The sequence below is a fragment of the Trichosurus vulpecula genome, chromosome 3 (genome assembly GCF_011100635.1).
Source record: "Trichosurus vulpecula isolate mTriVul1 chromosome 3, mTriVul1.pri, whole genome shotgun sequence".
NCBI lineage: Eukaryota > Metazoa > Chordata > Mammalia > Diprotodontia > Phalangeridae > Trichosurus > Trichosurus vulpecula.
In genome coordinates this window covers 174,943,401-174,959,531 of record NC_050575.1, presented here as the reverse complement: position 1 = coordinate 174,959,531, position 16,131 = coordinate 174,943,401, and the positions used below count along the sequence as shown (strand labels likewise).

Sequence of the window (16,131 nt, the reverse complement as noted above, 5' to 3'; positions counted from 1 at the left end):
AGGAGGATGTTCTAATAGCAATACGAGTCTATGAATCCTTAACTATGGGCTGGTCTATTTCCTTTACTAGGGAACATGCCCTCTGAGACATAAGAGATAGCCTGGGGCCCCTAGAACACCCCCAACTAGAGACTGACCCCTGCTGTTTCCCAAATCTGATCGTCAGGATGGGCCCATAAAACAATGAGAGACAGCAATGAGCTCTTTCTTGCTTGAAGTTCCTTCTGTATTGGTGAATGTTGACCTCCTTGGTTTTGCTTTAACCACTGAAGAGCTGAGAACTGAGTTAGTAGGGCGTGGTTTGAGAGACGTTTTTGCTGTTGCTCAGTTGTATTCAGTCGTATCCTAGGTTTTCTTGGCAAAAATACTGGACTGCTTTGCCATTTCCTTCTCCAGCTCATTTCACAGGTGAGGAAACTGAGGCAAACAAGGTTAAAATGATTTACCCAGGATCACGCAGTTAGTAAGTGTCTGAGGCCAGATCTGAACATTCCCCAGACCCGACATTCTATACCCTATGCCCATGGGCCTCTGGAGAAAGAAAGCCCCGCCTCCAAGTTTCCCTCATCGTCAGACTAGAAAGGTCAAGGTACAAATATAATAATAAATAATGATTTTATTTACATAGCTATTTAAGTTTGCAAAGCTTTTTCCTCACAACCACCTTGTGAGGTGATTGCATGGGTGGTATGATTGACAGGTTATGTGAGTCCTCCAGTGGTGTGAAACTAATAAGTACCAGTGATATAAGAGTAAACGCATGTATCTCACTACCTTTATATTTTAGGTTTCAGCCCATTTTCCCTGGAGACTTTGTGTCCCCTTGGAGACAATACTCTTGGAGAGCACTCCCCAGGTTTTTTGGTGGAGGAGAGGGAGATTGCTTTGTACCAACTCTTCCTGTACTTCCAACTCAGTAAATCCCTTAAAAAAAAGCTAATAGAGTTCAGTCGGTTGGTTGTAATGAGGAGTATGCCGGCAGGGGCTTGTGAATGATAGTACTAGAAGCCTCAGTCTTAGACTTAAAAAGAAAGCAAGCCAATCATAATAGGGATCTTCAATTTCAAGTATAACTCTCATTTTCTGTTTTACTGATGTTAAGGAATGTTAAAGGGTCCTCTGAACTTGTCTTTTTTAGTTGCCATATTTTTCAGAAACACTGGACCTAAAGCATGCAAGAGGCCCTGAACACCTTGAGTTGACATAAGTCCAGTTTGCACCCCAAGCTGGATTCGTCATGGGTCCTTTGGAGTCAAAATGGGCACCTAAGAAACTGCTTGTGCACCTGGGACCCTTGCAGATAAGCAGCCCCTCCCATCTTCATGGGCTTATTAAGACTAGCAATTCCCAAGGGAAAGGGACTCTGCTTTTGCCATTGCCTTGCTCCTCCCCTTTAGGAGGGGTCTTGTCCTTTTCCCACCTCTACTGTACCTTTCATCCTCCCATATCACTCCCCTTGAGGAGGGGATTTTTGTTTTTTCCTCCTTCCTTCGTTGTACTATCATAAATATGCAAATTTCTGTATGAATTGTAAATTCTATGTACTTTCTTAGGGGTCCACATGCTGTAGCAGCAAGCACCCTAGCATATTCAGGATGGCCTGCTAGCACAGGTTCTTAGATCTGCTTTTCTAGGAAAGACTGCTCAAAAAGGAGTTAACAATCCTACTTTTAATTACATTCACTAATTCAGGGGAAGGGTCAGCACCCTGAATGTCAGAGAAAATACAAGCAGAGAGATTAGCCCAAAGACCAACAGACAGGGCTCTTAACTGCCTGAACCAAAGCAATATTGCTGTACACTTTACATACACCACTGGATCGAGATAGTCTTTACATCTGACCAGTAAGGGAGTTTCAAACATATGGCTACTCAGAATCTCAACAAGGAAATCAAAAGATCCTTCTCATAATCAAACCCCCAAAAGCAAAATACCAACTCAGTATATATATATGTCTCAGAGTCAGAAGGCATCACAACCCTCATGACTCAGTGCCTAAAGGTGTGAAAGCCTTTCTACAAGCAAGCCTCCCCTAAGCAAGCTTCCCTCCCCCAATAGGCTCTGTGACTCAGGATGTATCACAGCTGTGAGCTGCGCCAGAGCTCAAAGGAGGTCACATAGGCCTATTAATGGACAGGGAAGATCTTTCTATCCCATTAACATTACATATGCATATACATTTCTCGTAATAAGTCTAGTTGTAATGCAATGTTTCATAGACTTGTGAAATTTTTGGTTAATACTATGTATGTGGAAATGTCCGTTTTACTTGGTGTTAAGTTCAGAAAAAGTTTTTCTAAAGCAAAAAAACATTATTATACAAAGAATGTCCCATAATCAGATATTTCCCTGCTTTGTATATAATTTTGATTATTCTTACTCTGCACAGAAAGGCTGGTTTTGAATTTTCCTTCTAGTAACAGCAAGCAACAAATTCTGATTTCACGGTTAAATATTTAAGTTGAAAGAATGACATCAGTGTGAATCTGGCATCTATGCAAATATCTTTCTGTCCAAAAGTACAAAATAAATTATCTGCAGGCATAGATGATGTTAGCAGTAAATGATTACAATTTTTTTTTGTCAGTTTCAACCAGTACCTGATGATCCTAAGTGATTTTCTTAAACATCAGCCTTTACTTCAATCAGTGTCGCCAAATGACTCCTCTGAAGTTAGTCCTCTGCCTTGAGTCATCTCTTGCATCATCACAGTTCATAATGACAGACCACAAGTCTAGGAAATTAGACCATGCCACCTCCTATGCCCTCACCTATGCCACCCATCCCTCCCAAGCAAGGTTCCTTCTTTTCTTCAGGAATTTCAGTGACTACAATTTTTGCAGTAGTTCACTGGGAATCTACATGAGTGGCATCCCGAAAAGCAGGTCTCACAAATCTATTTTGGTCAATTGTTCTTTTTTCATGTTCTCAAAATCTCTGAGTGTGACGTCATAACTACCTCTAAAGAGCTCTGTGAAAGTTCCTCAACTATCAATGATCCTTCAACCTTTGCATTCTTAGCAATGGTCACTTCCAAGATTTTCAGTGTCTTTTCATTATTTTTATTCTAATTTTTAAATTTTCATTAGCTGGAGCTATGATTTCTAAGGTTTTTGGAATGCATCAAAGCCATGCACAACCACCTCATGGGTCTATGCCTTCTTCAAAACCTGTACATGCAGCATTTAGGGCACCAGTAACTCAGTCTTTCTTTTTGTTCATTTCTATATTATTTGTTTCACCAACCTTTATTATAGTTACTCCATCAGAAAGTTTGGCCATACATTCAAACTTAACTTCTGTGTTTTTTAAGAACTAGAGGTAATCTTTAACCCTTTAGTGATTTCTTGAACATGTTTTTCAATTTGGGATTTCACTCTTTTCTTTGAAAAGCATACTATCCTCCTTTATCACAACAACCTTCTCAACTTTTCCAAAGTCACAACTTAGAATATCTTTAAGATTCAGGGTCAATTCCTCTTCTCCAAACACTTCACGGCCAGTCATATCTTTAGGTTAGTCTTTCAATTGACAAAGAAACCTGGAGGTTTTTCTGCAACAACCTCCAGCCCAGTTTTTAACCCATTCCAAACCATTGTATTGAGTGATTCTTTACTGACATCCTTAGAAATTATGGCAACGGGCATTTGTATTTTCAAGAGTAGGTACAATATATACTAGAGAGCTTTTCACTTAATACAGCATAGGCATTGAGAAAAATGATTATTTTCTTATTATAGTAATAACCAGTTTTTTGTAGGTCAGTTATTAATAGAGGTTTTTCCTTTTTATTTCTTTGTGAAGGACAAGGCATTGAGACATTCTCTTCAATCTTGGGTGGGACCCCACCCAACTGGGAGAGTTTATTTTTGCTATAAGGGTAAAGAGAATCTGATCTAGGTGAATTCTGGCCCATTGTTCAACTCCGGTAGGTCTGGGTGGAGATGGATCCCTTAGATTGTCCCAGGTGGAAGTGGTCTGGCTTGAGATGAGTTTCTTTGTCTGACAAGATCAAAGTCACTTACCCAGCTCCTTGTCAGAAAAAGCACACCTCTCTAAAACTGCGTATACCTTTTGATCTGCCAATGCCACTACTAGGTCTGTCTCCCAAAGAGATTATAAAAAAATGGAAAAGGACCCACATGTACAAAAATATTTATAGCAGCTCTTTTTGTGGTGGCAAAGAATTGGAAATTGAGGCGATGTCCATCAAATGGGGAATGGCTGAACAAGCTGTAGTATATGAATGCAGTGGAATACCATTGTGCTATAAGAAATGATGAGCAGGCAGATTTCAGAAAAACCTGGAAAAGACTTACATGAACCGATGCTGAGTGAAATGAGCAGAACCAAGAGGACATTGTATACAGTAACGGCAACTTTCTGTGAGGATCAATGTTGATAGTCTTGGCTCTTCTCAGCAAAACAATAATCCAAGACAATTCCAAAAGACTCATGATGGAAATGCTAATACACATCCAGAGAAAGAACTATGGAGTCTGAATCAAGACCAAAACATACTAATTTTCACTTTTTTTCTTTCTCATGGTTTTCCCCTTTTGTTCTGTTTCTTCTTTCAGAACATGATTAATATGGAAATATGTTTACATGATTGTACATGTATAGCCTATATCAGATTGCTTGCCATCTTGGGGAGGGGGCAGGAGAGGGGGAAAGGGAGGGAGGGACAGATGGAGAAAAAAATTTGGAACTCAACATCTTATAAAAGTGAATGTTGAAAACTAAAAAAAAAAACAACAAAAAGGAAAAAGAAAAAGCCCATCTCTCATTATAACATTATAATTATATAGTAATATATTATTATATAATTATAATTATAATATTCATTCACTCAACTAAGCAGAGTTGATTTCCACCTGTCAGAGACAACCCCTTTTCCAAAGGTATTTAAACATTCAAGTGGCCTCCATGCAGGGTCTTTGACTTCTAAGAGAACCACTGACCTCTATTGATTATTTGCTAGCCTAATTAATAAACTGATTTTTAGTTACCCAGAAACTGTCTCAGGCTTTTCCTTCATCTCAGCATTGTGGAATTCATATTGTTGACCTTTGGTTGTGTTAATAAAATATGGAGAGATGCTACCTCTGTCAAACTTCATGCTTTTAATTACATTTAATTCATTATTCATATATTTTATTCCATTCTTCCCTTTCTCCCAACCTTTTTCCTTTTTATAATATCATTGGATATCATGCTGTCACTTTCTTGGTCTGTTTACAGAAATTGAAACAACCAGAGCAATTTCGTGAGGGGTTGTGACAGGTTTATACTGCTTAATTTCAGCAATGACAGCCTTAACACCTAACAATACACCTCTGCGGTCTCCCTTAGACTTGCTCCTTTGCTAATCTTCTCAAAGCCTCGCTTGGCTTTGTGGAAGGAGGGTGGCAGCGTCACTGGCAAAATCCTGGACAAGCCTGACACCAAGGCTTTTGTATTTTGCTCTCAAGGAATTTATTTCACAATCATCACACTGTCCTCTTGTTATCTTAGGACTTCCTCAACTCTCTTCAGTGGTCACAGTCTCTCCTTTAGCCCTATAGTAACAACATTGTCGGGTGAAAAAAAGGTCTACACCTCGGGACATTAAAGCTCAGGGGTTTGTTCCAAACCGACATTTTTAGAATAGGCATGAGTAACTTAGGAGGTAGTGTTTCCTGGACATTCGGAAAAACCACAGTCAAAGGAACGATTTCTGTGAGACCAGCCAACGAGCCTGTAGAGCAGGTCATGCTCAGCCAGTTAAGCGTCTGTAACTGATGTTTGTACTGTGCGCAAGCGCTATGGAGGGGAAAGGAAGGAATAAAGACAAGGGAACTGGGCTTAAATGACTTGCCCAAGGTCACACAGCTAGTAAGAGTGTCAAGTATCTGAGGCCAGCGTTGAACCTAGGTCCTCCTGACTCCAGGGCCGGTGCTCTACTCACTGCGCCACCCAGCTGCCCCTGGCAATAAACATTTATATAGTGCCTGCTGTGTGCCAAACACTTCAAAAAAAAAGTTGCCATTTGACCTACACAATAACTCTGGGAGGTAAGTATTATTATTATACCCATTTCACAATTAAGGAAACTAAGGTTAAGTGACTTGTCCAAGGTCATACAGCTTGTGAGCATCTGAGGCCATATTTGAACTTAGGTCTTCCTGACTCAGGGCCTAGCACTCTCTCCACTGTACCACCGCCTGCCTTTGTGCTAAGCTGCTGGGAATACCCAAAAGAGCAAAACTAATCTCTGCCTTCAGGGTACTTACAATCTAACGTGGCAGACAACGTACAAACTATGTACAAACAAGATGTACACAGAGTATACTGGAAGCAATCCGAGGGAAACGACTATCGTCATTAAGGGAGTCCTGGCACCGCCTCTTGATGAAGGCGGCATTTTGACTGAGACCTGAAAAAAGAGCATTTTCTTTTTAAGGAGAGTGGGTCAAATGGTGTCTAAGGACTCTTCTAGCTCTAAAGTCTGTGTGCTTCGGCTTTGTGACCACGTTGATTTGGCCTTCCTCTGCTGTGCCCTCCCGCTACAAATGCATTGGCTTGTGTCACAGCTGGGTCCCCCGCTCCTCTTCACTTCTTCCCGGGGGCACGTGATTTAGTTCCCCGGGCTCTGTGCCAGGCACTTTACGGGGGAGGTACAAGAGCAAGCGGGACAAGGCGGAGGTGTAATCTGAGCCCTAAGGAACAGTCACAACTCCTGGGTCCTTTTCAGAGCTCTAGCCCAGGCTTCTGTATCCCAGACACCAAGTTTTTCCTGTCTCGGTGAAGAGTCCGCGGAGAAGATAAGGGGCAGGTAGAAGAAAGCATCGCAGGGCACTGAACCTCCAGAGGCCAAACCAGCGCACCTGCCCAAGACTACAATCCCCAGATAACCTCCTGTTCAGCGTCGCCCGCCTTTGGGGGTGGGAAACGGCGTTAGAAAGTCGTAATGCATCCTGGTCTTTGTAGTCTCCTCTCCAGTCATTGAGTTTCGCTAAACCTGTAATGCGCCGAATTGCATGCTGGAACAGGTAGTTTCGGCGAGCGCGATACGGCGCCCTTCTCTTCCCCCTCCGCGCCAGGTCCCAGGCATTTCCTCATCCCAGCCCTGACATAGATTGTCCCCTATTTCCTGGAAGAAACAACGGCCTCTTCTCTTGTTATTGGCCAATCGGGGCGAAAGGTGCGGCTCGCGGTCCGAGAGGGCGGGGTGTGGCTTCTTTGACCGCGCAGGCGTGGGGCGCCCGGTGAGCGAGGAGAGTAGCGAGCGATCGAGGCAGGCGGAGCGTTGCGTTGCGTTGCTCCCCGAGTCCGGCTTCCCCGAGAGCGGAGACACCCCCCTCACACCCCCGCCATGGCTGAGAGCGACTGGGATACGGTGACGGTGCTGCGCAAGAAGGGCCCCACGGCGGCCCAGGCCAAGTCCAAGCAGGTACGGCCCGCCGGCCGCCACCGCCGCGTCCTCACTCGAGCCCGGGGCTTGCCAGGCCGCGCCGCCTTCCCGGCCGCCTGCCGCAGCGGGCTCCCCGAACGGCCGGGGCTCGCGGGGCCCGACGCCATCGGGCCGAGACCCCGGCCGCAGCCGCTGCTGAGTCACCGGGCCCGATGCCTCGTCCGGGCTGGACAGCACTCCCTGGGCCGCGGCCCCGCCACGCGGGGGCTGGGGCGGAGAAGAGAACGATGCCGGCCCAGCCTGGGCGCAGCCCTGGAGCTTGGGAGCCGAAGGCCCAGAAGGGCAGGACGAGGGAAGGCCGCCAGCGCGGACCCTCCTGTGCCCCGGAGCCCCGGGGCCGAGTAGGGCTCGGGGGACAGGAGATATTGGCAGCCTTTCCCTTGGCATCACGCAGCGTGGGGCCCTGGAAAGAGAGACCTCGGGGTTTCGGTTGGAGTTATCCGGGGCTCGTGCCTTGGGCTTGTCACTTAACCTCCTCGGGCCTCAGTTTCCACAAATGTAAAATGAAGGGATTGCACAGGATGGCCCCTTCCAACGCCAAAACTATGAGCCCAAGTTCGAGTCCATTCCGAAAACTTGTGCCAGATGGCTCCTGGCCGCAGGGCCCTCTGCTGGGCCTTAGAGAGATAGATAACATCAGCCTAGTAGGGGATAGGAGCACCTCCAGGCCCACCGGGGGGCTCTTTGTTGCATAAAGGGTAGTGTGATTTCTGCTTTTCATTCATGAAATTGTCTTGGAGTGTCTGTGATTTCATCTGGGGGGGTGGCTTCTCTCCCTCAAATATAGCAACCCTGGCTGCTTAGTATCCCTGTGATCAAAGGCTCTTTACTCAATTTCTCCCTCTATAAAATGGAGAGACTACTTGCCATCCCTCTCACAGAACTGTTGTGAAGAAAGTCCTTGGTAAAAGATATATTTATGCTTTGCTTGATGGTTTAATGAGTTACCTCAGCTAATCTTTCACTAATGAGCCTTTCTGAACTTAACTAGGCTGGTGTTTGAGCAGCAAATATACAGATGGCTAATGGCTCACAAAGCCTTTCCAGTTTAGTAGTATCTGAGAGAACTTGCACAGTGTGGGTATAGCTCTTGAGAATTTAGGGTCACCCCGTATTGAAATTAGGGAACTGAAGAGAACTTTATCCCTATTTCGTCATTCTTTGAAAAGAAAAAGTTGTTTGGGGGGGTCGTGCGTGGGAAGGAAAGCACTGTCCCCATAGGTGCCCTGAGCAAAGGTTGGCTAATGGGGAACATTGATAAAAGTTAGAGAAGCTGCCGTGCCATTCATTACTCAACCACATAATGTAATGTTTGGCACAGTTTTCCTATCTCTGATCCTTTGACCTGGGTTGAGGAATTAGAAAAGCTCACCCACTGATTAAGGAGGATTGTCAGTGCTTACAATCTGAACCTCTAACTTCTTAAACGTTTAAAATCCTCCTTAATTAAGAAAGCCCAACATCTTTCTGTTGCTGGACTGTGGACTAGTGTCAAGAAAACTCACTGATTAAATTTCTTCTTGCTGTGCAAGTGTAGGAGTGAAAGACTAGCAGTCTTTCAGAACTCCTAGACAATCATCAGCTTGTATTTCCATAGTCTGTCTCTGGCCTCTGCCTTTTGCATAGATTGTCCCTTATGCCTTGAATGCTCTTAAACTCCTTAACCCTATTTCTTATAATCCCTAGCTCCCTTTGACTCAGCTCAGCTGTCATCTCATGCCAAGCCCTTTGCTGATTTCCCCCTCTCCCCTTCCAAATTACTTCAATTTATCTCTGTGGACATGTTTTCTCCCTAGTACACAAATAAGCTCCTTGAGGGGAGGGGCTTTTTCTTCTTTTTGGTGTTAGGAACTGGGGATATAATAATTTGCTTACTGAATTTCATTGGGAGGCCAACCTATTAAAGATGTCAAAAGGGAGAGTATATAATTTTTACTCACATTTTGTGTCCTAGAAACTAAGAGTCTTCAAGAAAACAGTTCTTTTTTGTCTCTATGACTGGCTATGGATGTCTGATACTGTTTAGGCTTGGATTGACCTGTGTTGATTTGAATTTTGTTCTAGTGGCTGCTAAATTGATTTTATTACAAAGAAAAAAAAATATCCACAAGCATTTGACACTATAAATAGCCATCAGAGGAGTTAACCAGAATACACATGCTAAGTTTTTTCATGTTTGTGTTGATATATAAGCAACTTTTAGTTTTACCAGAAATAACATATCACAATGTTCAGAGGTCTTAAGAAGGACTTAAGATTAAAATCTACCAATCATTCAATCATTATTTCTTCAGAAAGAATTCACCTTATTCTTTTGAATATTAGTGGATCAAGGGAGAACAAGTCAAATACATCAAGTAAAACTACAGTCAGCAATGTCTGCAGCTGTCTCATTCTCTAAGAAAACTTCAGTGTCATTTGACTGAAGGTCACTGAGAAATCTACTGCTTCGTTTTCACCAGGTCCCCTTCTACTCTCCCCCTCCTAAAAGGCAATTTCTCTTTCACCTGGTAGCAATTTATTGTGAACCACCAAAGTACATGCTTATGGAAGATTTTCTTATCAGCAGCTTTGGCTATTTAACCAAATATCATTATTATGTATCATTTTTTTTTAAAGCAGTAATCATTAGGAAAGGGCAAATTGCCTAGTGGTAGCTTAAATGAATACATGCCAGATGCTGCAAGACCTAATTCTGACCCAAAAATATCTTCTGGTTTTTATAGGCCATCTTAGCAGCTCAGAGAAGAGGAGAAGATGTGGAGACTTCCAAGAAATGTAGGTGCTTTTAAGTCCCAAAAGGAAGCTGTATATTAGGGAGAGGAAGAGAGAGAGAGAGAGAGAGAGAGAGAGAGAGAGAGTGTGTGTGTGTGTGTGTGTGTGTGTGTGTGTGTATCTGATTGGGTGTACGCATGTGCACATATTTACTGCCTCTTGGGAACTTCAGGTGAGAGGTTAATATTACTAATTCATGGCAAAAGAGCTATCTAATCCTTAGACAGACTAAGGACTTAGCATCTGAATTTCTGACATGCCTGGGCAATTTTATTTTCTGGCGATACAGGAGGTAACATGGTTATATCAGAGCAACTCAAAGAGGCAGCTTTGGTTAGATTATAGTCAAGAGAGCCTCACCTTTTGCCCACCTTGGTGCCCTAGAAAGAATCTTTTGACAGTCTAGTTTCACAGTTGATAAAAACATTAATATTACCAGCTGGGAAGTTGTGAAATCTGATTTACCATTTTGAAAAGGTTTTCCTTATGCTCTGTTTCAGTCTTCTTTACTTCCTCTCTTGTTTTGTATGTAGGGGCGGCTGGCCAAAACAAACAACACTCCATCACAAAGAACACAGCCAAGCTGGACCGAGAGACTGAGGAACTTCACCATGACAGGGTCACTCTAGAAGTGGGCAAAGTGATCCAACAGGGCCGGCAGAGCAAGGGACTGACACAGAAGGATCTGGCCACAGTAAGTACTTAGTAGATGTAGCTTCATTTAGAGAATAGTTATGTTGGTTGTTAAGTATTTGTTGAGCACACTGAATACACAGTAGAGAAGGCAGTGTGTTCTTGCTAGTTGAATTGAGACTTCTTGAACTCAAGATGGAACATGTAATCCAGTTATAACTTCCTTTTGCTGCTTCTTAACTTTATCTCATGTAGCGTATTGCCTGGTTCTTCCTAATTGGTCTCCACATTTATAGGTTCTCTCTGTACTCCATCCTCTATATAGTTGCCAAAATAATCTTCCCAGGTTACAGATCTTAGCATATGACCCCCCAACTCAAAAAACCTTCTAACCACATTGTCTGATCCAACACAAACTGTTTCATGCTTGCAGTTAAGGCCTTCCACATTAGATTAGATTACTAATTACATTAGATTACTCCCCTTCATGAGTCCTGTTTTAACCAAATCAGACTAATAGCTATTCTCCCAAATTCAGCATGCTGTCTTCTACTTTTGTTTGTTTGCCCCAGCTGTCCTTTGTGCCTAGTACACACTACCTCCTTTTCTCTGCCTCTCACAGTCCTCATCTTCCTGCAAGGTTAAGTTGATGCGCTACCTTCTTGAAGTGTTCCTGATTCTTTTACCTCTTTCTTGTCAGTGTGCCTTCTTTCAGATGACCTTTCATTGGTCTGTGATCAGCACGCGGAAGGAAGAATTGGTTTTGTTTTGGTCCTTGTATTTGCCTTACGTATCATAGTGCCTTGCATGTAGTGGTCACTCGTTGTTTGTTGAATTGAATAGCTCAGCGCCAAAAATCCCTTGAGGTTGTTGCCATTGCATGTGCTGCCTCACCTAGAGTTCTTCTGTTTCTAGTGTCTTGGGCCGTCTGATCTTACAGACTTGTCTGGCACCAGAGGCATTGTAGTACAGTAGAAAGAACACTAGCTGTGGCTGGAACCAGAAGACCTAGGTTAAAATCCCACCTCTGATGATATTGGGCAGGTGGCTTAACCTCCCTGGGCCTCCATTTCCTAATTTTTAAAATGAGGAGTTTAAATTAGATAGCCTTGGAGGTCCCTTTCAGCTCTTAGATCTATGATGCAAAATTTCTAGTAGCTCCCTGAAATAGTCATGCCATCTGTCAACTCATATGCCCTTTGAAGAACATGAAGGAATTGTAGGATATATTGGCTTGTTTCTTTCTGAGAATTTCCTGTACTGAACTGATGTGTTTAAAGCACATCTTCTCTTTAGAAAATCAATGAAAAGCCCCAAGTTATTGCTGACTATGAGTGTGGACGGGCCATTCCCAATAACCAGGTCTTGGGCAAGATCGAAAGAGCCATTGGTGAGTATCTTTGTTTGGCTTTGACCACTGTAGTATGACACTTAAGCTTAGAGACAGTTTTGTGTTTTCCTAGAGACGCCCTTAACAACCTAACCACAGGGCAAAGTAAAGTTAATGGGAGGTGCAAGGGAAAAGAGGTCTGGGTTTTTTCTCTGTTTTAGAGGTGGTGATATTATCTCAGTGTTACTAAGAACTTCATTTAGAAATGATTTGGAGACGAACATAATTGGCCTTCATCCTTGAGAGATTTTAGGGTATGAGAGAAAACTTGCCTCAAGATAAGTCATGTGGGAGAGTAGTACCTTTCAATTTTCTTCTCTTTGAGATTTCGATTTTAAAATTTTTTTCCTCAATGTTACCCCCCAAATCAAAATCTTCTTTTTAGGGGCTAAGGAAAGAGATACCTCATTCTAAGACCAATTGTTCTCCATACTGTGGTCCATAAGCTATTTGCAGAGGCCTCTGGATTAGAGGTTCCCTGATAGTTAAACCAGGATCACTTTCTTCACAACTGAGCTCTGATGTTGGTGGCCCACGTGTTACTATTTTCATTTCTTAGCTAAAGAAAAGCCCATTGCTACCCACGATAGAAGCGTCTTCAGCCCGCTTTCCTGCCACCACCTTTTTGAGTGGTGGTGACAAAGAAGTCAGAATATTTTCTATTAGTTCCTTTTCAAGAGATGTGTTCAGATTCTCCTTCTTAAGATCAGAAGTGACCATGGACCTTTTAAACTAGCCATGGAATAATCAGCCCAGTTCTCTATAAGGAGTGCCTAGACTACTTTAGACTGACCAAAGGAACAGGCAACAAGTGAGATGAAAAGCACAGTCTCCTGTTGTTTTCCTGTATTTTGAGGGGGAAGTGAGCATGTATGACATGCTAGGATGTATTAGTTTAGCAAGGCAGGGAGCAAGGAGAGTGAAGTGAAGATAATTGTAGGAGGGCTGTGACTTTGATATATGGGCTAAGGCCAGTGGTTATTTTGGAAGTCCGACTTGTGAAAATGACTTGCTGAGCTGCTTTACCATTTGTTTTATCTGAGAGCTATCTAAGTAGAGGGTAGGGCGAGGTCTTCAGTAGGCTGACTCTTCTCATTCTAGGTCTCAAGCTTCGTGGGAAGGACATTGGAAAGCCGCTTGAGACAGGACCAAAGGGGAAATGAACACAAAGCCTCGAAATCAGTTCGTTCAGACTGATCTCGTCTGGCGGGTTCTCCTTCACCACCAGAACCAATGTGTCTCTTCACATTGCCAAGCTGAACACAGGGGTATCAGACTTGTTTGGGGGAAGAACCTTCCAAATCTATACCTGCTGTAACAAAAACAAAAAACAAAACATTGCAAATTAAATGATTCTCCTGACTTTTTTTTCCCATTTCCTTTTCTGAAGATTGAGGAGCCAGAACTAATAATCCTCTTAATTTTGTCAGCAAATGTTTATCTCTCTAAAAGCAGTTATAACTTTTTGAGGCATTGGGGCATATGTTGAAATGGGATCAATTTAAATTAATGCGTTTTAAGGGGAGGGTTAGTGTGGAGGGGGTTATATCTGTTTGGCATCCAGGGATCTTGCTCCCTGTTTTGCAAAGAGTGCAAATGTGTCACCAACTTAAGTGACCTCTGTTCTCCCTAGCCTGCATTTTCAAGAGAAACTAATAAAAGTTTGTTACCCTTCTTGTTTGTGGCAAAGAGTTACTTTTTAGTTTGCTGAAGCCCGGCCTTTCTCAGAATCCGCTATCAGAGAGTGAAGATAGATTTAGACCTTCTCCTAACAAAACATCCAGTTTCTTAAGTGTGTTTTCAGTGAGATCTGGCCTCTGCTTAGATGGAGAGGGAGCAGCTCTTTTCTGCAGCAGAACTGGCTCAATTTGACCTTCTAGCTAATTAGTAGTGTAGTTGGAGTGCTTCATGTTTGGCCAGTGGCATTATAGAAAACGTAATGGCCTAAGTTTTATTTATTTATTTAAATTTTTTTTTGTAAATAGTATTTTTTCCAATTACATGTAATGATAGTTTTCAGCATTCATTTTTCATAAGATTTTGAGTTTCAAATTTTTTCTCCCTCCCAATTCCTTCCCCAAGAAGGCAAGCAAATCTGATATAGGTTATACGTATGCAGTCATGTAAACATACTTCCACATTAGTTATGTTGTGAAAGAAGCAGAACAAAAGGGAAAAGTCACCAAAAAAAACCAACAAAAGTGAAAATAGTGTGCTTTTTTTTTCTTTTTGGAGGGGGAAGGCAGGGCAGTTGGGGTTAAGTGACTTGCCCAAGGTCACACAGGGCTGGTGCTCTCCTCACTGAGCCACCTAGCTGCCCCTGATAGTGTGCTTTCATTTGCATTCAGACTTCATAGTTCTTTCCATGGATGTGGACAGCATTTTCCATCATGAGTCTTTTGAAATTGTCTTGGATCACTGTGTTGCTGAGAAGAACTAAGTCAATCATAGTCGATCATCACACAATGTTGCTGTTTCTGTGTACAATGTTCTTCTGGTTCTGCTCACTTCACTCAGCATTAATCAATTCATGTAAGTCTTTCTAGGTTTATTTGAGATCCACCTGCTCATCATTTCTTATAGCACAACAGTATTCCATCGCATTCATATACCACAACTTGTTCAGAATGGCCTAAGACTCACATGTGGCCTCAAGACCACAGGTTCCCCACCCCTGGTAAGTTGTAGGGTGATGTATTCAAACGCCTGCCAAGAACATAACTTGTTTTCTTCTTGAAAACTTTTCTGCTCAGATAAATATCTGGCAAGAGGTAATACAACTTACTGTATGAGAACAACTATTGTCTCCTACAAGGTGAATTTACATTATCCTGTATGTATATTGTATGTTCTAACTGGAGTAGGAGTAAAACTTTTCTTCAAGCTTCGACAAGTAACAGTCACTTCTTTTGGCTCTAGACATAAGTCTCAGACCTTGAAAGCAGAGTCTGTCCTCATGTATTTGAAAAGAAACTTGAGACCTCAGTCTAGCCAGATGGATCTTAGTTTTTCCTATACATGTAGTGCAAAGTAATGAGTAAGTTAGGTTGCATAAAGTGTTAAAGCCAACTTTACGGTATTGTTGCAGTCATTGTACCCTCCCCAAATAAAGTTGATGATGTTTAGGATTAAAGACAAAACACCAAGGACATGAAATGTGATTCAGCCATAGATGTCAGAACCAAAAGAGACTTCGCATATCATTCAGTACAATTTGCCAGTGGTTAGAAAGGGTGATTGTGTTGGAGTTGTCCTTTAGTGTTCAAAGACCAAAGTGCCTCAAGCATTGAAAAGCTTAGCTGGACTGGCATTCGGTGGCAGGGAGGGTCCCGGAGGCTGTTTTAACCTACCCATATCCATGGCCTCTTAGTGGCTTTTTTCCCCCTGACTGAACACAAGTCCCAAAAAGATGTTTGGGGGAGTTTTCTTTCTCTTGGTGTGTATAGATGGTGCCTCTCATGGTCTTCATGTACTACTGTCTTCTATGAATAGGAAGGAAACTGGTGAGAGCTTCTGCTGGAAAGACTCCTGAAGGCCTTCGAAGATAGGATATTGCCCCTCACTCTTATTTTCACTAAGCTGAATTTTTGCCTTTCTAAATCGAGTCTGTATCCTAGGCTGAGCTTTTTTCTTCCTCTTCCTCTCCCTCTTCCCAGTAATTTTTTTGTTTGTTTTTTGGAGGGGAGAAGGGAAGGCAGTTGGGGTTAAGTGACTTGCCCAAGGTCACACAGCTAGCGTGTCAAGTGTCTGAGGCCGGATTTGAATTCAGGTCCTCCTGACTCCAGGGCCCGTGCTCTACTCATCGCACCACCTAGCTGCCCCCTTCCCAATAATTTTTGCCACTTCTCTGCTCCCCTCTTAAAAAAGAGAATTAAG

The 16,131-nt window shown here is 42.8% G+C and overlaps 1 protein-coding gene and 1 pseudogene across 1 annotated transcript; one reads left to right on the top strand and one right to left on the bottom strand.

The window, feature by feature from the left end:
• Positions 1-2,743: 2,743 nt before the first annotated feature.
• Positions 2,744-3,648, bottom strand: LOC118842314 (annotated as a pseudogene).
• A 3,500-nt stretch (positions 3,649-7,148) lies between these two features.
• On the top strand, positions 7,149-13,929 carry EDF1 (endothelial differentiation related factor 1). Its single transcript, XM_036752115.1, has 5 exons — positions 7,149-7,436; positions 10,184-10,235; positions 10,766-10,926; positions 12,162-12,255; positions 13,357-13,929. The coding sequence occupies exons 1-5, from the start codon at positions 7,359-7,361 to the stop codon at positions 13,416-13,418; spliced, it is 447 nt and encodes a 148-aa protein (XP_036608010.1). The 5' UTR covers positions 7,149-7,358; the 3' UTR covers positions 13,419-13,929.
• The last annotated feature ends 2,202 nt before the right edge of the window (positions 13,930-16,131 follow it).